Below are 25586 nucleotides of genomic sequence, written 5' to 3'. Positions count from 1 at the left end.
GATGTAGACGAGCAGGATATTGAGGAGTTACTGCAGGTTTCTCATGAGAGCCTTACCAGTGACGATCTTCAAGAACTGGCGGAACAAGGAAAATAGTGATTCTGAAAGTGAAGAACCCAAAGAATTTCTCTACAGATTTCCTTAGTAAAAGTTTGGTAATGATAACCGAAAGGATAACGATAACTGATCCAGATTTTGAAAGAAGTGCAAAAGCAAGAAGAGGCATTTTGGATGCAATCTCTTGCTACCGACATTTGCTTAATGAAAGAAAAAGAAAGTGACAAATGATCATCGCTAGACGAGTTCATCGCAAAAAACAAGAATTTCAGAAAAGCCAGGACCTTCATCACAAAAAATGAACTTTATGTTTGTGTGTTATTTAACGTATATTATTATGCAAATTAATATAAAAATAACTTAAAATTAAAGTAAAATCTGTTTATTTTTTGGGAGTGTGTTCCCCTTTCCGTATTTACTCTGTGTTAAAATGACCTCGTTTAATGCTGTTTTGTTTAGTGCTTTATCATCTAGGAACATGTCCCTGCATTAAGGGGGTCTTACTGTAGTACAAAATTACATTTTTATACATATATAAAAGGAGCATATTATTTTGTTGTTGATGCATGGATGACTTCATTTTTGGGATTTTTCACAGATGATGTAATGTGTTTACAGTACAAATAGCAACCAGAGATTATAATTGTTGCTAATGAAACTTATTGTGAAGTAAATACTTTGGCAAATGAACATAATAGGAAGCTGTAAATAAGATAACAGTTAAAAAATAGGAGTTGTTTTAAGAAAGGTTAAGTACATTTTAGCAGACAGTCAGCTCATATAATGTTCTCTACTACAGAAATGATGCTACTGTAGGGTGTATCCAGTGTTGGTGATATAAGTGTTAGCTGCTGATTAATGGGTATCACATGTTTAACACATTAACCACCATCCGTCGCACTGGCGGTCATACTTATTAGGGCTGTACAGAACCATCCAACCATCCAACATCGCTATAACCAATGTAGTTTCACTTAAGGTTAAGTTATTCTGGCTTTGTAAGATGATGTTTTACATCCTAGTGGTGGCCTTTTGCACACATCTATAAAGTTGGCTCCAACCGCCAGCTGTCATATGTCCTCATGAAGTGGTTCGATAGCCAGCGGTTGTAGTGAAACTACATTGGTTATAGCAACCTCGGGCAGTCAGATGGCTCTGTACGGCCCTAATTAGTACAACCGTCAGTGCGTCAAATGGCGGTTAATGTGTTAAGTAAGGGTGCCGATGGGATTTAGTTGTACCTGTGTTTATTCTTACATTATCATGGATTTTGATAATTTTTAAATGTTTTTATAATTTGCACTTGGTATAATTAGTTAAAAATATTAAAAACCAAAAGTATTTCTTTTGGTTTTTAATATTTTTATATATAATTAATATATAATTTTAATATATAACTAATCTTCATTAATATTGAAATTATGGAGTACACAGTGTTTAGTGAGTGTTTTCAAGGTTGTATTTTATTGCATTGATGTGTTTTTTAAAGCATATTTTTAACTTTCTTTTGGTTTACCAATATAAGTGTGGTTATAACTACAGGAAAATTTATAAACCACATTGTTTTTTCCCAAACTATTGATAATAGTTATATTTTTGTACAGAACTCAGGAATTAAAGTTTAAATTCAAAATGAATTTCAAAGATTATACAAACAAAAGTTTGAGTCCTTATTTCTTTATTTTCTCCCTTTATTCCATTCAGGAACCACTGTGCAGCTGGCTCAAACTTTTGTTTGTATAACCTTTGAAATTCATTTTGAATTTAAAATAGTTTTATTGTTGCTTAACCTTTTTGGATAGTGCTCATAGTTTCATATTCATACAAAAGTAACATGTTAAGCTGTCACTTACAAGCTGATGTCCAGACATTTGGGTCCCCAATTCAAATGAAACATGGTGAGCATGTAACCTTAACCTGTCCTGCGTTGTTCCCAGAAATTTTCGTGTTGACTTCATTGACCTGCGTAAGCAACCCTGAATATTTTCATCTCTGCATCGGAACGTTTTTGATACTAGATGTCGCTATGCATCATAATTTTTATATTAAAACGAACTTTTGAAATATAATTTTTTTGTTTTTGTATTTTTCAATACATTTATTTTGTTTGTGCAACATAAAAAATAATTTTTAATGAGTAATTTCAAACACATTTGAGCACAATGTTTAAACAGTATTTCACGTTCTGTCACATTCAAATTTTTGTTTTAGTCTACTAAGAAAGATCAAAATGAGAAAAAGTCATCCTAAAAAATTATCCAAATTTTCCATCAATCAATAAACATTCCCCAATCTGAAAATGCTGGGCATCATTGTAAAAAACTGCCTTTGGTTCTCAACGTCACTTCCTACTTTTCTGCTCGAACTTGCCATGTGACATTATGAAATCGCTAGGATGTATATACTTTTTGTTTCAGATGGATTGATCTGTAAGATCAGATTAATCTATGTCACATGATACAGATTGCTTCTGTCTTGTTTTAGATGATAGAAAGTACAAAAGTAGAATCAAATTGTATTTACACTGTGAATAAATTTGCTCACAAAACAACAAAATGGGAGAATGCATGCGATGAATTCTTGCCATACAATCTAGCAAAATTGTCACTAAATACTAGCTTATCGGATATTTTAATAATGATGTTTTTACTTCTCATAAGTTTTAAGTGCAGTACTTTGCATTGTCGACAGTTAAACATATTTTTTTGCTGTCAACTATAAGCTTGACTTTAATTATGGTGGTTGCCATCTTTAATCTTTTTTATTCAATTTATCTTACCTTCCATTCATATTAGTTTAATTGTGATCCAGTTGAGGCAGTTGAGGGCATTTGTATACATGGATTGAGATTGATCAGATTACTATAGTTTGTTTGTATACAAGATTTGAATGATCAGATTAATCTTTGATCAGTTTGATTCAAAAAGTATATGCATCCTAGGTGTGTGGTGCACAGGACTCCCGTTGTATGGAAGCTTGACATTTTGCTGTTTTTCTCAAAGTGTGATTTGTGATTCAGTTTCATACTGAATGTCAAAACATGCAGACTATTTTTACAAAAATTTTATCATCCAGCGAAAATTTTAAAATTAAAAAGCAGACTAGAGTTTTTATCACCACTTGAAATCGCCAGTATTATAATTTTATTGCCATTTTAATAAAAACATTGCCAAGTGGCAATTTTGGTGCTATGTAGTGTGACCCCTGCAATCACAAAGACTTGGCAAACTTATCCAATGCATGATGGTTCATTTTCAGATAAATATACCACTGAGAATGATGCATAGTCTACTTAATCTCTATATTTTAAAAAATATAAATACAGGTATACCTCACCTTACATCGGTAATTGGTTCCATGAGAGGCGACTTAAGTTGAATTTACTTGTTACTAGGCTAAACTACAAATAATCATTCCCAGTTCTGTATTTTATTTATAAATGCATTTTTAATAATATATGGTTAATAAGAATCTATTTTAAGCTTACAAACAAATAAATTTTAGTTGTTAATATAGTAGAGAAAAAAGTAATCTAAATTTACGAGTACATGTACGTGTACATGTAAATGTACAATTGTACATGTTTACAATTTTGTGATGTTTACAGTACATCATGGACTCTTTATTTGTGAATGTGGATTGCTCTAACACATTATAAAATAAAATGATTTTGTAAGGTTAAATAACAAATACAGTTATTAAAATTATTTTGCTACAGTAGAAAAAACTAATTTGTTAAATTTATCGATATTTACATTCAATTTGTTTATTTATATCACAGACATAGATGGCTGTGGATCGTCAGCATCAACAGCTGATTCTGATATTTTGATTCTGATTCTGAGTATTTTTATATGATTATTTTATATACTTTTATTCCTATTTATTGTACAGTAACATGATTTTATGTGCTTTTAACGCTTTTCTAGTGATATTATGACTTCAATATTTGTGACGGACAGACATAAAGTCGAATAAAATGACTTAAACTTGATTTTTATTTTTCCATGTATTTTTTTTTTTTTTTTTGGACAAACAATGTATAATTGAGAATGACTTAACTCGAAACAACGTAACCCAAGGTATACCTGTACATAAATTTTTTGAAATGATGTTACCAAATTATGTTTGTATGCAATGTTAAAATTTTCTAGTTTTGCAAACAAGAATAGGAAATCTGCTATTGATTGCAAGAATAGAATGTAAACAAAAATCTTTAATCCAGCAGATTCTTAACTTGCTGGTTTTTTGAATTTGTTTATATTGTCTATAGTCTATATTTCAAATTTATAATCTTGCTATACATTTAACTCACTACATGAGGGTGGACTAATAATTACTGATAAAGGTTTTCAAAGCTTTTCTGCTTCATTTTTGTACTGTTACTACTAAAAGTTTTATTTTTTTATCTATTCAAATTATTAAAATCTGAAAATAAAGCATACAGGCTTCAAAAAACATTTATTACTAATTTTTAACTCAACTTTACCATGTGAGTTGGATGTAAGATTATAACTCATTCTATCAAATAGTTTGAATGAAGTTAAAACTGAACAAAGTTTAAGTGACACATTTGAAAATGAAGCTTAAAAGCTTTGAAGATGTCTATGAAGTATTAAATTTAAACAATATGCAGGAAATAAATCATATTCAAGCATGAACAAATAAAACAAAAGTTGATATTAAATTGCTTAAAAATTTGATTTGTTACTTATGAAATTTTTGACAATATATCTTATCATAACATTACATGTAATATTCAATTTTTCAAGTTTGTTTATAAAGTTCAATTATTGTCTATACTTGTAATATTTTTATTTTTGTGGGAGATCTTTAGTTAATTATCATCATAACTTAATATATTTATTTATTCAAGAATTAATTATAAGTTAATTAAGTTAATAGAAAATATTTTAACTATTATTAATTCAATTTAATGTAAAAAAGTATGTCATTCATTTGAAAGGAAAAGAAGAATGTTATTTGTACATCAGTAATAAAATATGTATTATTTTAGGATACTCCTCTGTCAGAAGATCATAATGTAGTATCTTCATCAAGTCAAGAAACACCAGTTGCAAAAGTAACAGTTGCAACACAGACAAAAAAGGTAATAAATTAAATGTGTATAAATTTTAATATTAATGCCATTTTATTATTAATACCATAAATAGTCTTTTAGGGAATAATTGTTTCCTAAAACACTATTTATGCATTAATTTGCCCAGATGAGCTCAAGGTAGGATATCCATCTACTAGTCTGAGAAATCTGGATATTTATTTGATCTGGATCGTAATGAATTTTATGAGCAGTATTGGTCAGGATGTTTCTTAATTTGACTGCAGATCAAGTGCCCAAAGTGGGCATAATTGAAGTTGGTTCATATAACCCTCAATGTATAAATGCCCACTTTCATTTATAAGCCAGTTATTCAGTTTATACATCAACATATTCATCTCAGTTGAAGATAGATATTATAAGGATTTTTCTTGTTATGCATTATAATTTATTTCGCGAGGGTTGAAAGGCATGTGACATTGTCTTTCTGCACAGTGGCTATTATTGGAAGAAACATCAAAACTGAGTCTCATCTATGCAAGGTTTATGGGGTATGATCCATTTCCATTTCTGCAACAAAGTGAAATGATTAATGCTAAGAAATATTATTATGAAATTGAAACAATGTAAGATAAACTATGCATTAAAGAGCCAGCATTGGTGAATAGGTGTGGTGTATGGTGCAGCTGCACGACAATACCAGGCCACATGTTGGAAGATAGACGATAAAAAAAATTGATAGAATTGAACTGCAGAATTTTCCCTCATTCACCTTATTTTCCAGACCTTTTGTCAACAGATTATTACGTTTTTAAACATCTTCATAGTTTTCTGGAGGGAATCTTCAGCAAAGAGGACATTGTAAGTAGTGCATTTGATGACTTTTTGACTTCTTGTTCTCCTGATGTTTATCATATTGGTGTTATTACACTTATATTGTATTGGGAGAAGTGTACTTGAGTTGATGGAGACTATTTTGATTAGTTTAATATATATATTAAATTTGATTAATAAACCTTCAAAGTCAAAAATAAAAAATGGCAATTTCATTTGCTTATACAATTTCATATCTAAGTTTTAAAACCTATTAAAACTGTTTTTAACATTAATGAATAGTTACTAATTTAGTTATTGAAATTATTTTATTTTCATGTTTATTTATTCTAATCATTATTCAAAAATGTAGTTTAAAAATGCTTTGTTATATTGTTATTTTTTTTTATGTATGGGAAATTGAAAAAGCAATACTATAGTCATTTCCTATTGTTTTAATTTACTGCATTTGTATTTGTGTCTAATTAATATAAATATAAAAAATTAATTAAAATAATAAGTATCTATATAAAAATTTAGCAATAAGTAAATATAAATAAAATGTTTCTAATTTTATGCTTATTTTTAACTAATAATTTTTTATACAGTTTGGAGGAATGGGAAAAGAACTGGAAAACAACAATGAGTGCAATTGTAGTGCAAAATATTCAAAAATATTCAGAGATTTTAGAGAACGATTAGAAACTGAACATAAAGAAGATAAGGAAAGGTCTTTGAAGGATCTGACAGAAAGGGTAAGTTCAAAATACATGTAATAAGAGCATATTAATCAGTTCACAGCTGGTTTATAACAAATATCCATTGTAAAATTACATTTAGCTATACAAATGCATTAATGAAGCATGTAGTTTGCTTTGCTATTCAAGTGTCTGCTAGATTCAGGTTATATATCACTGATTAAATCTGAACAATTAAATTATAACACATTTAGTTAAAAAGCAAAATGACATCAGAATCCAAATAGAAGTTTAACAATGAGCAAGTAAATACAAATTGACATTTAGGAAAGGTGGTTTTCCAAGAGATAGTAATTCAATATATATTAAACTAAAAATGCAAAAGTTAATTCAGGATGTATTTTATGAATAAGAATATGAATTCCTTAAAGTTTTAAAATAAAAGGATGGATTTTGTCTCAATAATTTTGCATTGGTTTGTGAGAAGCCGGGGGCAAAGAAGGTTCCCTTTAGACCGCTTAGTTGGCTCCTTTTTTCGAAAACCACTCACATTGTCATTGGATGGCTTATCGATATGTTGTTGTCAAGATTGCAAGATTCCTTCGACGTCAGGAACTTGACACCAGTTAAGATAGGGTTAAATGTGTCCTAACTTGCATTTTGTAATTAAATTCTGAGTATGAGGTTTGAGTTGACTGTTGAGTGGGGAGCGTGATGAGTAAATCAATAGGGTGTCCAGTATTCCGAGAGAGACAAGCAGACCATTTAACAAATATGACAAAAGTTTAATATAACTATAATCTACACGACTACACAACTAAACTACTCGCATCAGCAAAGTCGTTCCCATTCTATGTACTGTACATGGAGAGAGAGAGAGAGAGAGAGAGAGAGAGTCTACATATGAGCTAACACAATACCTCTAACAAAGAGATGTTGTCTTTGATTTCTCCTGGAGGAGTATATGATGTCCTAAGGTGAGCTATGGTCTATATCTGCCTGAATATGGCGAGACGGGTGTCTGTCTCTAGGGGTGTGTCCGCACTGTATGGAGAGGCTAGTGGCTGGCAGGTGGTAGAGCTTCTTCTATGCTCTGGGCTGGTCCATTCTGATATGGTGTCTGATGATGTCCGCCGGTGTCCTCCTGGCTATGGCATCGGGGATGTCCACCTCAAGACTTGAGTTCTCTCTTTTTATTTTCCCTAGGCCTGGGAAAACCCATCAGGTGATTGGATGTTTGGAGACAAAGTTGCAGGTGTGAGGTCAGAGATTGCTGTCGTTGATGCTAAACTGTCATTTAAATGGAACTGACAATACCATATTTGGTTCATGACCTGTAAGATTTCATCCTATTTACTTGTTTAAAGGTTGACTTTCCCCTTTTCTAACAATAGGTTGTTATATTTCTTTAGCAATTATTGATGAAAGGGGTGTCATTCAATCCATTTTTTGTGCCATGTTTTCTTAAAGATTGCAATGGAGAAATAGGCTAAAAATTTTCTTAGATTAGGGCAAAATCAGGTCTGCCATCTCACAGGTTGATTGATTCACCCAGCTTCAGGCTGTTTGAAAATTCTTTATTATTTTATTATCTTTTAAGTAAATGAAGACATTAGAAGCTATTTCTGCAAAGAGAATGTTAAAAGGAATGATTTTTAGTTGTAAAATTGATAAAAGTCTAAATGTTTATACTAAGCACTCTAAATTTTTAATGTGTTAAAAATTACAAAAATCTTTAAAAATATTTTTGTGAAAATGGCTTCATTACATTTTAATATAAAATAGATATTTTAAAGAATCATAAAAATGTTCGCAGTTGATGAAAAATTCACAACAGAAGTCAACTCTAGGGAGGATAAACTCTGACTTCAGCAGTGGCCTACAAGTAAGTGTGTTGTGAAGTTTATTGTCTGTGGAAATTTTTCATCAGTTGTGAACATTTTTATGGTTTTTGAAACATTTGTTTTAAATTTGTGTAAAGTAAGTTTTTGGAGAGTGATAAATTGTATGTTGTAGAATATTTCACAAAATATGATTTTATAAGATTAGTAATGAATTAAGTCAATAATTCTGATTGGCATAATATCTCCAATTTTATTTATGAATTAAAGATTAAAAACAAATTTATTGTACTAAAAAATGATAGATACAGTGTTCCCATGCAACTGGGAAATCAGGGATTTTCATTAGTGTTTGGAAAAAGTCATGGAAAGCCAGGGAATTTGTTAAAAATTGTCAAAAAGTCAGGAAAAGTCAGAATTTGTTTCCTTGGTTGCCTTGTTGATTTTGTTTTCTTACAGTGTGGCTAACTAACAAGGGGAGGGCACGACCTGAGAAATTCACTTTGGGATGAGACTTGGTATATAGGTAGTACTCCTTTAGGATGTTCAATCCTCAAAACAAGAAAGCGCAATGGCCAGCCAATCTTAAGAAAAGGCCTTTAAAAATTCAAGCTCAGCTTATGTACTAATAAGTTTTGCTAGGTCAGCAGCTGCTGAGCAGCTCAGTTGACATCGTTGTTGGCTACCGCCAAGTCGTTCACGGTTCAATTCTCGGTCTCAATTAGTATTTTTTTTTTCTTTCTAAAAATTTTTTAAAATAAGTATTTTGAATATATATAAGTATTAAAATTTTATTATAATAAATTATTTCATTTAAAAAAATGTTTAACACATATTACATGTCGTTTTAATTATAATAATACAAAATAATTAATAAGTATTAATAATCATCATCATCAACTGTTGGTAAACTGATAGTATCTTCATTCACAGACATTTTACTGTAAAATATTGAAACTATTTGTATTATGGTGTGATATATTACGGAACACTATGATCCTCTTCCAAATCCAAAAGTAAACTGACACTCCAAATATCAGGTCAGTCCATAAGTCCATGTGCATTTTTATGACCTTGAGAAAAATCTTGTTTTGCTGTTGAAAATGTCAGTCTAATGTGATACTTTTCACACTGAAGTGTTAAATTGGATCTCATTTATATTATATAAATGAGATCCAATTTTGGAATTGGAATTGGCTGTTGGAATTGGAAACATTTTAGTTGTTTAGTTTTGTTAAAATGGAAGTAAAGGATGAATATAAAAGACATGTTTTATACTTTTTATTTTTAAGTGGTGAGAATTAATAATAGTAGTAACCTTCAAAAAATTTGATACAATAGAATAATAAATGAAAACTGTTGTTTCATAACTAATTATTTATATAATTAATTTTTTTGTATTATTATAATTAAAATGACATGTAATATGTGTTAAACATTTTTTTAAATGAAATTATTTATTATAATAAAATTTTAATATTTATATATATTCAAAATACTTATTTTAAAAAATTTTTAGAAAGAAAAAAAAAATACTAATTGAGACCGAGAATTGAACCGTGAACGACTTGGCGGTAGCCAACAACGATGTCAACTGAGCTGCTCAGCAGCTGCTGACCTAGCGAAACTTATTAGTACATAAGCTGAGCTCAAATTTTTAAAGGCCTTTTTCTTAAGATTGGCTGGCCATTGTGCTTTCTTGTTTTGAGGATTAAACATCCTAAAGGAGTACTACCTATATACCAAGTCTCATCCCAAAGTGAATTTCTCAGGTCGTGCCCTCCCCTTGTAAGTGTAGTTGTCTGCAGGCAGCAATTGTGGTATTGTGGTACAATGCAACTTATAAAAAGAGGTGCAGAATATTTTCAGGATCCAAAATTTTACCCAAACACAAATTTTCCTCAAAATTATAGCACACAAAATTTACAAGCATACAACATCAATTGTTGTTTTTAGATTTTAAAACTGCTGTATTAATTATGCAGTGTTATAAGTTTGAGCGAAAAATCTAATACTTTTAATAATCTAATGTTGATAAAAAATTTTTGAAAAATTGTAACTTTCTATCTCTCAATTTACACTTTCAATTTGAGTGCAGGTGTTAATAAACTGATGAAAAAAAATGATAACAGTGAACCAAAAATGATAAATAACTTAATATTAATTCAAATGGTGTTGTTTATCATTTTTTATTTTAATAATTTTGATTGCATAACAAAACAATTTCTGATTTCTGAAACTTTTTCCCAGTTTATTAATATTTGATAAAGTTTGGAAAATTTATTAAGGGACAAATTTAATAAATTTATACTTTTGTACATGGATTATACAGAATTTTTTATTAATAATTAATGGCTTTCTTTTTTTCAAAGCTATGAAATTTTAGTTATAAGTTAATAACAGGTTAAATTATTTTTATTTAATAAAACATTTTATTTTTATGTAGAGAAGACATGCCATAATTCTTTCTTTCTTATTTTAATTTTACTAATTCATTAATTATAAAAAAATATATAACTGTTAATTAGAAAAAGTAACCGGTTAAAAAGTTGGAGAAGCATGGAATAAGTCAAGTGATGTTTTATTTTGTTAATGTGACATACTGTAAAGGACATGAGGATCAGGGAATTTGTACAAAGTTTGTCAGGGAAAGTCATGGAATTTAAAACAAAAATTTGAGTATGAACTCTATAGATATTTTTTAATCTTAAATTCCATTGGAGGAGAATTCTTTTATTTTGATACTTATCAAATAATTTTGTAAAAGAATTGAAAATAATGTTGTCACAAATAATTGCTCATTATTGTCACAATGCCAGGCTACAATTTTTAATGATATTTTTAATTAATTCAATTTTAATTATATGCTCTCCACCTCAAATTAGTAGTCTTTCCCTGTGTGTCATATTTTCCTTGCTAGCAACAGTCATTTGCATTAGGAGAAAATTTTTGAATTGAAATAAAGTTACTTCTGGAAGTTCATACATAATTATTGAGTGTCTCCTTTGGGACCCTTAGAATTCTCTTCACTTGCAGCATGGCTAGTGGCTCAATGGGGATGTGCCTGTTTTATAATCGTAATGTTGGCATTTTGAATCTTAGTGGTATCAATGTTGTTTTTTTCCCTAAAACTATAATTTTCACTTTATGATTGGTATTTTTAAATTTATTATACTATCAGAGAGAAAAACTGATTTATTTTTAGAAAACTACAAATTTACAACAAACAGGGTTATAAAACAATAAAATCCATCTACACTGCTGGCCATTAAAATTGCAACACCAAGAAGGAAAGCAAATAAAAAAAAGATATTTATTGTACATAAACAGTATGGCATAAAGACAAAATAATTAAATTTGCAAGCAATTTGGAGGTTTACAGGGGTGCAAAATTATAGAAACTGTTGCCACCCCTGGCAGCTACAAACAGCCCTTATCTGGTTAGGCATGGAGTCAAACTGGGCTTGGATGACAGAAACGGGCAACTCATTCCATGTTACTTCAAGTCTATGCCACACTTCACCAACCATATTAGCTAGAGAGGGGTTGCGGGGCAGTCTTTCAGCAACCCATGACCAGATGTTTTCAATTGGTGAGATATCTGGAGACCGTGCAGGCCATGGCAACAATTGAATACCCTCTGTATCGAGGAAGGTCAAACATGTGGTCTTGCATTATCTTGTTGGAAGATGGCATTTCGTAGGCCTCGAAGATAGGGCACAACCACTGGACTTAAGATATCAGAAATGTACCGATCTCCATTCAAATTACTGTTGATCCGAACTAGAGATGTGCATGTCGTGTACCCAATGGCTGCCCATACCATCACATTAGGTGCAGGGCCCTATGCCGATATCGAATGCAAGTAGGCAACGAGCGGTCTCCTTGGAGCCTCCAGACACACATACGGCCATCAGAATGCTGCACGCAGAACCAGGACTCGTCTGAAAAGACAACATTGTGCCACTCCTGTATCCAGCTTTGTCATTGGGCGCACCAGAGTTGCCGTCTCTCTCTATGCTACATTGTCAAGGGAAGCCAAAGTAATGGTCGTTGTGCTGACTGCAAACGTTGTCACATCGTTTGAGCGGATACTGGACGTGCTGCAAACAAGCCCATTTCCTGACTAATGGTCCGTGATGGGGTTGTACGGTTTTGCATGGCCAACCTCACAATGTCTGTCCTCTTGGGCATTAGTCATGGGAGGGCATTGAGATCCTGCATGCCGTTCAGTATGACCCTCAGCAACACATCGATTCCATATTCGCATGACAGTGGTTGGATTTCGACCAGTGCAAGTGGCAATATCACGGAACGATAATCCACACTCTCAATAGGCAACGATCCTGCCTCTATCGAATTCTGACGCTTGCTGGTAAGCATTTCTTCTTCTTATTTGAGGCATAACATGATATTCTGATGAAACCCTGACCTTACAAAGCAATTTCCGAACGAGAAATCCACTGCACAACTTTTCTTTTATGCAGTGTTTCAGATGTCATTTGTCCCTCCTGCATCGTCTAAATGCGCTGAAATACTAATCATTTGCATGTCCCAACCTCTTCTTCCTTTCATATGATTCTGATGTTCATACGATCATTCCTTCCTGTTGTTGCAATTTTAATGGTCAGCAGTGTATTTAAAGTAACAAGTGCTACCTAACAATATTTATATAAAAACAAAACATTTTCTATACATGCATGTATACGTCATACTTACTCTGGCAAAAAGACATTGTTTAATCTAAATGTGTCTATAATTGCATCTTTGTTTGCTAAAGAATGAAAGGATGCTTTTGATATCTCGTGCTAACATCGATAGCATAGAAATGTGTTCTGCAGAAGACTCATTGCATGACAATATTACAGATTTACATGTTGTGAAAGCATCCTTCCAAATTAAGACCCAATTGCAACTGAAGATTCTTCATCAATTTCAGAAATTGCAAAGGCAGTAGGAAAAAAAAAAACATTAAGTGCTCTGATATTTTCCAATATGATACAATGTGAGCGATTCCCTCCAAATTAGTTGTAGATGGAGAAGTTTTTTAAACATTAATCAAGTTTGTTTTTCCTGTGACATAGTATGTAAATCTTATTGTAAAAATCCTCATTTATTCAATGCACACCTTACAGAAATGTTTATTGTTTTACATGCTTCTACAACAATTATCATCTGCAAAATTGTGCTCCTGGAAAGCAGATTTAATAATGTTATTATTAACAAAATTAGTTTTTAATAATAATTTTGTTTATATCTAATCCTCTTCCCAAATAAATTATAAATTAATGTTAGTACAGATCCTATATGTACAGTACATGAATATTCGAAAATAATTTTAAAATAAATATAATAAATATAAAAATACCAGGAGAAAGAGTTGATTTGCGACACAATTCCACAATTGCCCAAATTGGCCATAACTAAGCTGGGTGGGTAATTTTGAATTGTGAATATACTGATATTTTGAACAATGTATAATGAGTTTTTAATCAGACATTTCAAATGCATAATTTGAGAATGTACTGTATATATCAGTTTATATAAACATTCTTTGACAATTGTCAGTTCTAATTATTAGTTTACATTTTTTATGGATGATCTTCACTTGTAATTTTCAATAAAATCTGAAAATTAAATTATACATTTCATTGAAAATATAAAATATAGATGAATATATTATTCGCACAAAATTTTTCCCAAACTGTAGCCGTAATATCAATAATATAAGGGTGGATCAAATGAAAACAGAACAGTAGCCATTATTTATTTTCAAATGTAATCACCAAAATTACACAAGCTTTTGTCCCACTGTTGCACCAAGCGGTGAATACCTTGTTCGTAGAAAGAGCTTGGCTAAGATTGCAACCAGTTTCAAACAGTGTCCATGACTTTGCTGTCTGATTGAAAACATTGACCCCGCAATGCTTTTTTTAATGGACCAAAGATGTGAAAGTCACATGGTGAAAGGTCCAGGCTGTATGGTGGGTGTTCCAACACACTCCACCGAAACTTCGCAAGCATGCTCAGTGTGCGAGTGGCTGTATGTGGCTGTGCATTGTCGTGGAGCAAAAGCACTCCAGAGGACAACATTCCTGGCCACTTGGCTTTGATTGCTGCATGCAAACATTCCAGGGTATTGCAGTACTGATCAGCATTGATTGTTTGACCTTGGGCCAGGAACTCAATGAAAAGCTGGCCTTTCATATCAAAAAAAGAACATGAGCATGATTTTGCCCTTACTCTGCATCATCCTGGACTTCTTCGGTGGTGGGGAGCTGGGATGTTTCCACTGTTGGCTTTGTCATTTGCTTTCTGGTTGGTAGTGATGGCACCAATATTCATCACCTGCCACAACTCTGTCCAAGAAATTGTCCTCAGCATGATATCAGAGAAGATGCTGCAAGGACAATTCCGTGCGAAGCTACTTCTAATTGACTGTGAGATTGTGTGGCACCCACTGTGCACTCAGTTTCCCGTAATACAGTTTCTCCATAATGATGGCATGAACAGAATCGAAACTCACGCCCACCTCCTCACTGATGTCCTTTATTGTGTGTTGTCTGTTTGCATGGATGATCTGGTCAACTTCATTCACCAAAGTGTCCGTGATGATGAGGTGACTTTGACCAGGTCGCGGATCATTTTTCAAAGAATCCCGTCCCTCGCAGAAACGCTTGTGCCAGTCCTGCACACGAGTCACTGACAGTGAGTGTTCTCTGTACACTGTTTTCAGTCGCCGATGCATTTGACAAACTCCAACACCCTCTGCCACTAAAAAACGAATAGCACCACGTTGCTCTTCTTTAGTCGCAAACACGACACAGACTGATTGCCTGCTGGATGACACTCCTGGCCGACTGCCAGCTCATACTACGTGGTTGTGCGCACTTACCAAGGGTGAGTCCATTTCTCAATGGGGTTTCTCCTGTTTGACCTCCCACTCTACATCTCCGCACACAGTTTTGTTACACTCACATACATATACACCGAATTATGACCACTGTTCCGTTTTCATTTGACCCACCCTAATATTTATACTAATCTTTTTTATTTAGTAAGCTTTGTTGGTTTGGATTTGCATGTAACCAACAGACTGAAACAGTCAAATGGTTGAGACCTACTATATTGATCAGTCTATTGCCCAAGGGTCCTGGGACCGAAAGCAGAAAAGTAACCCCAGGAATTTTTCGTGGGCAGTCTTTCCTGGATATGACACTCCATCCCTCATTATGTGACCATTTGCACATTGCATGATAAATATGATTAAAAAGACCTACTTTGTGCCTTTTGACTCATCACTCTCTTAAATGGCAGAAAGTTAAGAGATGGGAAAGAATTCTGGTTAGCTACATCAAATTTTCTGATCTCACATGTCACATTCAAGTAGGGGCGGTAAAAAGTCTTCTGAGAATCAATTTCACTGACAGATTTTTTCTTTTTTTATCACATCAAACCAAACCTTCCATATAAATTCAGTTGACCCTGGGAGGTTACTAGTGACCAGATTGAGAATTTGGGTCTAGATTTTGATTTATTGTTGTCACAAAGGCACATTATACAGAAAATAATTATTACTCTATTCCTTTATTGTAAACTGTGTGTGGCTAATAACGCTGCTAATACATACATGATATAATCTGTATTAAATTCTTTTGTGTTAAAATGTCGATTGTATTTGTTTTCATTACTGTTAAGTATTTTTAAGGATATTTAGGATTCAGTAACTTATATGTTAATTAAAAAATGATTATAAATAAATAATGGAAATTTTGAAGATTATCTGGGTAGTAATAGGAAAAGTTTTCAGTTTCATAAATACAGTAATAATACTTATGCCAAATATTTTAAGAAAGCAAATTTTAAAAGAAAATAGAAATTATTTTCATCTCAAGTAACTAAAACATGAAAGTAATTACAAAGTACTTATTAAACTATAAGTACTATCAAAATATATGAGGGATTTTGACGAAATTTTAAATCAAAATAGTACTTGATTTTTTCGCTTAAATCTTTAAAGCGACAGAGAAATAATCGAGACACTTTTGGTTTGTTGGAGGGCATTATTAGACTTGATGATTGTCACAATCATGATACATTAAGATGCAAACTTAGAAAGGTTGAAGTAGAGAACCTTTTGCAAAATTGCCAAACCTGAGAAATTTGCAAAATTTTCACATGTGCTACCACATTTTGGGAACATATTATATACACACTTTAGAAACCTGATGAATTATCTTTACGAAACACAGAAGAAAAAAATATTTACGTATACTAGACAGATTTCTTGGTATATACAGGGTGTTTCAAAAATGGCTTTACAGCTTGAGGGCGAGATATTGGTGAACTGATAGATATAATTTTAGAACATTGATATGAAGTCAAACACTTCAATTTTTATGCCCAATGGTTTTTTTATGGTTCAGTGTGATTTCTATTTGTTATGTGGCAGACATCCCATCTGTAGTCAGTTTCTTCTACACAGAGTGCAGCATCTCCAGTGTCATTGAACAACTACAGTGGTAATTTGAGTTTGAGTTTGGCCACATTTGGAAGTAAGGATGGCATGTACTGTACATTCGACCTTTAACAAATCCCCACAAGAAAAAAAATTTAAATGTGTTAGATCTGAGGAACAAGATGGCCATGGCACAAAACATCCAGTTTCAACAAAATTCCTGTGCTACAAGTAAATTGTAGGTCCATAGGTGGTTCCTTGTGATACTTAGGATGAAAATTTCTTTGAACTTGTGTAGCAGACTTTTTTTGAACCAAAACACACAATAAGTTTGCTACACATCACTGTAAAGCAAACTTGATATAGGCTGATCATACTGTAATGGAAGTTTTCAGTGCAAAAGTTTATGTAATTAAAACTTGATGTGTATGGCTAAATTTATGCATTTAAAAATACTGTGCACATTCTTTGAATAAATTTTTATTCTCTCCAAAGTATGTATGGATTTATATTGCAGAGATAGGTGTTCCTTGAAATAGGATGTTTGTTTGTTTATTGCATTTTTATTTAGTATTGCTCTAGTCACTAAAATTATATTCTATTAAGTTAAAATATACAACTCTGCAAAGATGTTGGATATTCAGTTTTTAAGGTAAACCCTGGGTTGTGTGCCGGACAAAAGTCATTGCCATGTTACAGGTTTCTCACCCCAGATAGAATCAATTCCGTCTTTGACACATGATATATAATTGGTTATACTATATTTACTCACATATAAGACAAAGTTTTTATTCATTTATCACAGCTTCAAATTCGTAGGTCATCCTATACATGTGAGCAAAAGATTCTTTGTGTTTTTTGCAAATAATTTTTGTGAACTTGTATTTGCATTTTTTACCGGATGCTCACCCTCTTGTGTTTAAAAATAAAAGTATTTTATCCGGGTCATTTGAATTGTTCTTGTATATTGTCAAGAGTAAAGATGAATAGCAATAGGAAAAGCAAAGCTTTTGAATTGAATTCCAAATTGAAATTCCAAAATCACATGGGAGCTTGATATAAGTTTTAATCCATTCCCATGTGAAAACAGATGATTATTCAGAAATCAGAATTCAGAGAAACTCAAGTGTAATCGACAGAGAGTGGATTTGACTGTTAAGAATTGGAAAAAAAGGTTCCCGATTGTCCAGCTTTACATCAACAAATTATGTTGTCAATTTTACAAGATTTTTCCTTAAAGTTTATAATGCCAGTAATTTTTGTGGGACAATGTGTGCATTTGATATTTTATTTGTGATTAAATGAAATAAAATTAGAATTGTATTAATAAATCTAATTTTCTTTATTTTGATCTTTAAAGTCACATCTCGTCCTATATGCAAGATCATTTTATATATGAGTAAATACAGTATATGACATTTTTAAAATAAGCCAGGACGATTAAATACAATTAAAGAAAAAAATATATTTCTCTTATAGACAATACATATAAAATGTGTCTTTTATCTAGACGTCCTTTCTCACGCAGTTGAGGGATAAGACAATTCCATGGCAGTGGCAGCATGTGTTGCCACCGCCAGAGGGAATTATTGGACTATTTTACATTGTGAGGCGGACGAGAAGCCTCAAATAAAAGGTTGACTCTACCGTGGAATTGTCTTATCCCTCAACTGCATGAGAAAGGACGTCTAGATAAAAGACACATTTTATATGTATTGTCTGTAAGTGAAATATATTTTTTTCTTTAATAGTATATGACATTTTATAATGTGTATTTCTTTATATAAGAATATATTTATATACAGTTATTTCAAATTTAATTATGTATTTGGTAATTCAGTTACAGAAAGAATTTGAAGAGGAAAAGCAAAAAGCAGTTTCTTCAGCTATGGACAAATTGCATCGCGAGATGGAACAAGTAAGGCGAAAAACAGAAGAACAGCTTCATACTGTTCATCAGCAACAAATACATAAAATGATGGAAGATCATCATCAAGAAATTTCTGATACCAAAAAGAAACAATGGGTGAGAAAATATTTCAGTTTTAAATACACTATTAAATATCATCCATGTCTATACTTCCCAGCTGTACACGAATCTTTTATTGGTGGAATGTGTATTTCTATTGCAACCATGTTTAAATTCAAAGCTTTCTTAGAACAATTTAATTGCTTTATTTTAATTTTTATCATTGTCATTTGGTAAAATCGTAATTTTTTTACAAAAACTTAAAGAATATCTGTGGCGTGTATTTTCCACCACAAGTTTTGCCGGATGGTACACCACCAAATTAAGATTGACAAAACTGGGTGTACTTTTCTACGATAGCAAGAATTTTGTAGTTTATATTCGGATTAAAGATAACAGGGTAAAATATTAGGGTATTAAATATTTTTAATGAAAATTATGATATAAAAAATTCTATAATTTGATTAAAGTTGAATAGTTCAAGTAAAAATAAGTTTTTTATTTCTCCTGTCACTTTTGATGGTTAAATTATTATTTATAGTATAGAGTAAAAATATAGTAAATATTTTGAAATTACTATCTTAGTCATTTTTTTATTTTGAAGAATGTTTATTTTCAAATTAGAATGTTCTAAGCAAGTGTTACTGAAAATGGTGGTCCATGAACTGGTATCTTCTTGCAGAGTTTTCAGGAAAGAGATATGATGTGAAATAATGCCATATTTTCAAAAACATATAATATTGATAATTATATCATACAATATGACTATATAGAGGTGTATTTAATTTTCAGAGTAAGCTGATTTTTTATATCCTGCAGTATTCATTTTCTTTTTTGGTGTTTAAGTGTGTAGTAGATGAGACAACTGACAACCTTTACTAAAATGTTTTATTAATCTGGTTAATAAAACATTTTAGTAAAGCATTTCGGGTGTTACCTCTCTTCAGTGCCTGCATGGTACTGAAGAGAGGTAATCACATAAAATGTTATAATTTATATCTTTAAAACAAAAATATATGATTATGTAGGAAGAATCCAAGGAATTCTTCCTATGCACAAATTTGGTGCTTTTGGCTACTGGTTATTACAAAGACCAGTGGATTTTTTCCATTGAACTCTCCAATGTGTTGCTATTGACTTCTGACTTAAATTCTGGCATAATGATGTCATACCGACAGTTTTCAATTTGCACTCCTGTATTACAATTAATATTATTTTCATTGTTATTATTTCTACATGTTCTTTAAATTTTATTTTGTGTGTTTTTCCTACGTGAATAATTTGAACATTATTTACTATATTATCAATATTATATTTATTATTTTCCGTATATAGGTATCATAGTGAATTACTGTTTTGTAGTTGTATGGTTGCCTGTTGTTCTTTTATCCTGACCTGCAACTTTCTTTTTGTTTCTCTAATGTATATCATTTGTGTTTGACATGTACTGGTACCTCAAATCTTGTAAATTACATTGGCTGTGCTCCATACATCTCTGTTTTTTGAAAAATTACATAAAATATAATTAAGAAAAAATATATAAATACCTTTATGTATTTATAAAAAAGCAGCTTACACTGAAAGTTAAATATTAAAAGTATATCATACCTTTATGACATACACATATCTAAATATGAGGATACTGTTATATGAGATCCCTCATACTAGAACACGATAAAACAGTAATATGGCAAAAAATATGATACCAGTCTCTAGTACATTTTGGGAAATGTATTCCCAATCCTCTAAATCAGCTATTTTGAGAAGCATTGCTCTATACCAGGGATGGGCAACCTTTTTCTACGTAAGGGCCGCATTTCAAAACTTGAACTGACGTGGGCTGCACACAAGAGAGAAGAGGGAAGAACTGTCGGTAAATCACAATTCTTTATTCGTATATAATTATAAATTAGCATATGTATACTTAATATAGCTTCTGGCACCGATTTAAATGTAATATATCGGAAATATTTGGTTAAATATTAGTCACCGCTAGTTTTAAATTAGTTCGGATGTGTCTGTTAGCCGGTTTCTTGTTTTAATTTTTACTAAATTCATTGCGAAAAAACTTTTCACGAGTATAAGTTGTAGAAAATAACGTTTGAATTTTTGTTGAATATATCATTAAGCTGGGAAATTGATATATTTATTCATATTTTATGCCACGCGGGCCGCAAAAAATATTACTGCGGGCCGCATGCGGCCCGAGGACCGCGGGTTGCCCATCCCTGCTCTATACAATGCTCTATAATGCTCTACTGTCGTGTTTACGTAAATATTATTGTTTGAAATATTTTGTTTTCAAATTAAATTGTTCTTCTCATCCTGTTTGAAATCATGATGTAAGTACAGTAGAGAGTCGTTAATCGGAACGCCGGTAATCGGAACGATTTTCAGTCGTACTGTGTCATGCTGAATCGAACGTTTTTGATACTAGATTTACTTCTAAAGTATAATTTTCATGTTTTTATATTCTTCAATATATTTATTTTGTTTGTACAAAATGCAGAAATAATTTTTAACAATACGATAGCCTCGATTATTATTATAAAAATTTTCGTTAGGCTTAAAATCGACGAAAATTCAACGCGAAGCGACACGCAACGGAGAAAAATTCAACACGAAGCAACACGCAATGGAGAAAAATTTGAACATCGGACAGATTAATGTATTTTTTCGTACATAATGGGTAATCGGAACAAATGACTAATCGGAACAACCCCAGTCCCCCAATTGATTCCGATTTTCGACTCTCTACTGTAGCTAGAAGAAGATGATTAAATTTTTAAACATGATGTAAGTTTTACTTATATCAAGTTTGTAATCAAAATATTTTTTACAGCATACAGTATTTATAACACAAATATAAAACAGTATTTGTGTTATAAACATTATATGCTGAAGATGAATTTCAGTTAAGGTCAAAAAATATTTGGTAATTTCTGCCGCAAAATATTCAACAATTGTATGTGGGGAAATATTTTTCCCGTGTGCAATTGATCTATTTCCTCCAGTTCGATCTGTCTAAGAAGCTAAAACCTGATTGCCCTAATGAGACCGATGGTGATTCTATTCACAGTTTGCTATAAACAAATTTTATGTCAACTGAGGAGCTTGCTAGGATATTAAATTTTGGCATTCCGACATATATGTATCTCTCGTATAACACGGTAGTTACGTTCCGAGAAAGTGCCGTGGTTTGCGAACAAAGGACTAATACAAAACATCGGGTTAGATTCCAAAAGTTAACAAAAGTACACTATTCGTATTCGTTACTAAGAGAAATACGTTTATTAAAGCAATCAATAATTAACTAACAATCACAATTAAAAGTACTATATGACGCATTAATATTAATTTTAGTTAAAAGAAGGCGTTTTCTTTTTTACAATGTATTGTCGTCATCTGAGCTTTTTTCTTGATCTTGATCACAAATATCAGTAACGTATTCATTTTTTTTATTTTTTTATTTTTACCATAAATTTTTTTCTGTGTATGACAGAATAAAAATAATATCCATCAGACGAAAATCTGCAAAGCATAAAAATATGTTATTAAACGAAAATTTGTTCTAGCGGGTCGCGACAGCCAAACGATTTTTTTTCCAGAATTGTTCAGGTTAGGAACAGTTCTAGTACCGAGATACTGCTGTATTTCGTTCGTCATTTGTACGAATGACCTACTGTTAAAAAAAAGGTTAGTAACACTTAAAAGTGTTTATTTAAACTTTTTTACTAAATACGAAGATTAATCTATAAAAACAAAACACAGTGACAGTTTTAAAGACTAAAATCTGGAAACAACGACGACGACACCTGGTTAATAGGAAAGCTAGGACAAGGAAGAAAAAAATTGTATTATCAGTTTTTATTATAGTAAATTTGACGAAAGACATTTGAAAATTTGACAAAATTTGAAAATTTCAATATTTAAAATCCGTGGGCAAATTTGAGATAACACAAGTGCTTACTTGAATTAAAAAAATATATATATCGAATAAAGGACCCCAATTTTCGAACCGTGATATACGAGGAATACTTTTATTCAGAAAATTGGATATTTCCAAATTTAAAATTTTTCAGGTTTCGTATTTGTTAACCGATAAGAACAAAATGGATTTAGAATCATATGCAACTACTTGCTCAACTGACTGGCTAACAATACATTTTGACTGCGGGCTACAGGGATGAAAAGCGCATTAACTATCATAGTACCTGGCGTATGATTTAGCATAGGACCAAAGGAATGATCTTTTACGAAATAATTCGTAAAATGTCATTCCAACGAACGTGCAGCATTGTCAGATGAACCGGATAATTCGTTAAAAACGTTCAGCTTCTACTAATTGAATAAGATAGTTTTCGAAACATCGCGATAATGCTAACCATAGACTTCATCGCCAGATTCAGGAAATGGAAACTTGAACTTTTTATCGTTATCCTTAACCTTCTGATTGTTTTATTCTATACAAAACAGCTCAAACAGAAAAAAAAACCAAAAATGTTTAAATCTGGATAAGCTGTAAAAATCATATGAATTCATTTTTTATGAATAAAAACCTATCAATTTTTACGACAGAGTATCCGAATATATTATCGGAACTTTGGAAACGTTGGAAACCAAAAATGATAAGAAATACATTATTGATTAAATAAATTACTTTGTTTATTAATTAGTTGCTTTTTATTATTATTATTTTTTATGTATAAAAACATATGGAGACTTGCAGTTAGCTAATAAAACATGTGACCGCTGATCATAAATACGCTATAACCATAATTCTTACGAAAAATATATATGTAACATTTAGGAATAGTCACAAGAGCTACACAATAGGATAAGAAAACCGATGTTCGAATATTCGTAATTCAGTTTTGTTGAAACGAAGCAAAAAAGTAAATTTAGAGCAAACTTAAGGCATATTGATTATAACTAATACGCTATTGATATTTTAATAGATAGGGGAAGTGAGCTTTTATTCGTTTGACGTAGACGATGTTTATAATACCGACGTACACAAAAATAGAAACATACTTGTTATTTCAAAACGTAAAATGATAATTAGTATAAAGCCACCTGTAATTAATAAATTACATAATAAAATAATGCAGTTTTCTTGTTTCTTTGGCTAGTGTTACAATTGCGAAGCAGAAGCCATCTACCACTGTTGTTGGAACACTTCATACTGCAGCGTCGACTGTCAGCAGATCCACTGGCACAAGGAGCACAAACGGACCTGTCGTCGCAAGCGATAGTCGTCGGTCGTCCCCCCGCGGTCCCTGTTTCGTTGATCGTCGGTTCCCGGTCGAAATCTCCCCAACGCCGGCTCAGTTCATTTTTAGCCCGCGCAGTCCCAAGGCGGGGAGGGTCCGGGCCCGACTGAAAATTGTCGATTTTAATCTGATCGGTAACGCATTTACTAAAGCCACAGTCGCCTTCCCTTCGATCGAAAGAGTGGAAAGGCGACCACCGTTCTCCTATTTTGTCTACGACTGGACATTTCCAGATATCCTTTAGTTGTTCGTCGGTGTTCTCGTTTTATGAAACCAGATTGTACGTCTCTTACATGGGTACATGTAAGAGACGATCGTCGAAATACGACAGGTGGGACCAAAATTCTGTCTACAGTCGATTGGAAAGAATAAAGGGATTTGCCCGGCGAGCATAGTTTGGCGGCGGAGGGGCGAAATTTCGTCCGGGACGGCACCGTCGAGCCCCGGCGGAAATTTCTAGCACTGGACAGGCAACTGGGGCGGAGCGCGGGTGTGGGTCGCAGCCCTCTGGTGGTCGAACCGGGCGTCGAATTAGTATATATAATATATAAAGGCCGAGGATATATTTTTCTTCGAAAAGCATTTAATAGAAATCGTCAGGATAATCGGATATTTACGTCTTCGATATTCTTCTCTTCTGTCCCCTCGACATGTTCCTTTCTTATTTTTGATCCGCCTCCTATATTTATTCTCCCCAGTAAATCGATAGTAAATTAAAGCGACCCTTTTAAATTCTTTCTTTTATTGTCTACCGACGTAAATTTTATAAGTAATTTATAAACGAGCGAAAATTATTTTAATTTTCACTAATAAAAGACGGAGAAACTCATTTCCGGATGTCTCTTTTTTTCCATTGTTTCATTATGCTTCTTATCCATGCCGGTGCAATCACTAACTTTTCAGTTTTTATTCAGGAGCCCTTTATCCCAGTGACTGGATGTCAGATTGAAAGCTGCGCATCTTTCCAGGATTTAGTTTACGGTGGTCCACGGAACCTGAAGATGCTAACTCGCGCGTATTTATTTCTAACTAAATTTGGATGCGCGCTTTTGTAAAATACAACGTAAATACTGATGAAAGCACAAAATGTGGAAATATTTTCCGAAATTTTTGCCGAAATAGAACAAGTTTTACTTTTTGCGCATTAAAAACTATCTGTCAGTATTCAGTGGATAAAACTTGTCTTTTTGGGCGGCGAGGACTAGCTATAGTCTATTTCACATTTCAAATGGAGCTGACATACTGTAGTTCTAATACAAAGAAGAAAAATAGTTGTGTGTATAATATAGTTTAAAACTCTAGTGGAACGAAAGATGTTATAGAGATGACTTGAAAATTCAGACGTCTGTGAAGTTATATATGACATTTTTATTTCATCATTGTTAGTTCTTGGAGTTATAAAGACTTATTTGTGTATA

The 25586-nt window shown here is 32.2% G+C and overlaps 1 protein-coding gene across 3 annotated transcripts in view; it reads left to right on the top strand.

Annotated features, from left to right (window-relative positions):
* The window catches only part of LOC136972743 (zinc finger MYND domain-containing protein 11), a 101835-nt gene extending 76249 nt beyond the window's left edge, over nucleotides 1–25586 (top strand). For all 3 annotated transcript variants that reach the window (XM_067267360.1, XM_067267359.1, XM_067267358.1), the window contains 4 exons: nucleotides 5075–5167; nucleotides 6538–6684; nucleotides 18767–18952; nucleotides 24028–25586. In XM_067267360.1, the coding sequence (XP_067123461.1) occupies nucleotides 5075–5167; nucleotides 6538–6684; nucleotides 18767–18952; nucleotides 24028–24150 (549 nt within the window). In that variant the 3' untranslated portion in view covers nucleotides 24151–25586. The remainder of the gene's footprint in view (nucleotides 1–5074; nucleotides 5168–6537; nucleotides 6685–18766; nucleotides 18953–24027) is intronic.

The sequence above is a fragment of the Centruroides vittatus genome, unplaced genomic scaffold, assembly GCF_030686945.1.
Source record: "Centruroides vittatus isolate TY-2023 unplaced genomic scaffold, ASM3068694v2 contig_301, whole genome shotgun sequence".
NCBI lineage: Eukaryota > Metazoa > Arthropoda > Arachnida > Scorpiones > Buthidae > Centruroides > Centruroides vittatus.
The sequence above is the reverse complement of the archived record's forward strand: the minus strand, read 5'-3'. Positions and strand labels throughout refer to the sequence as shown.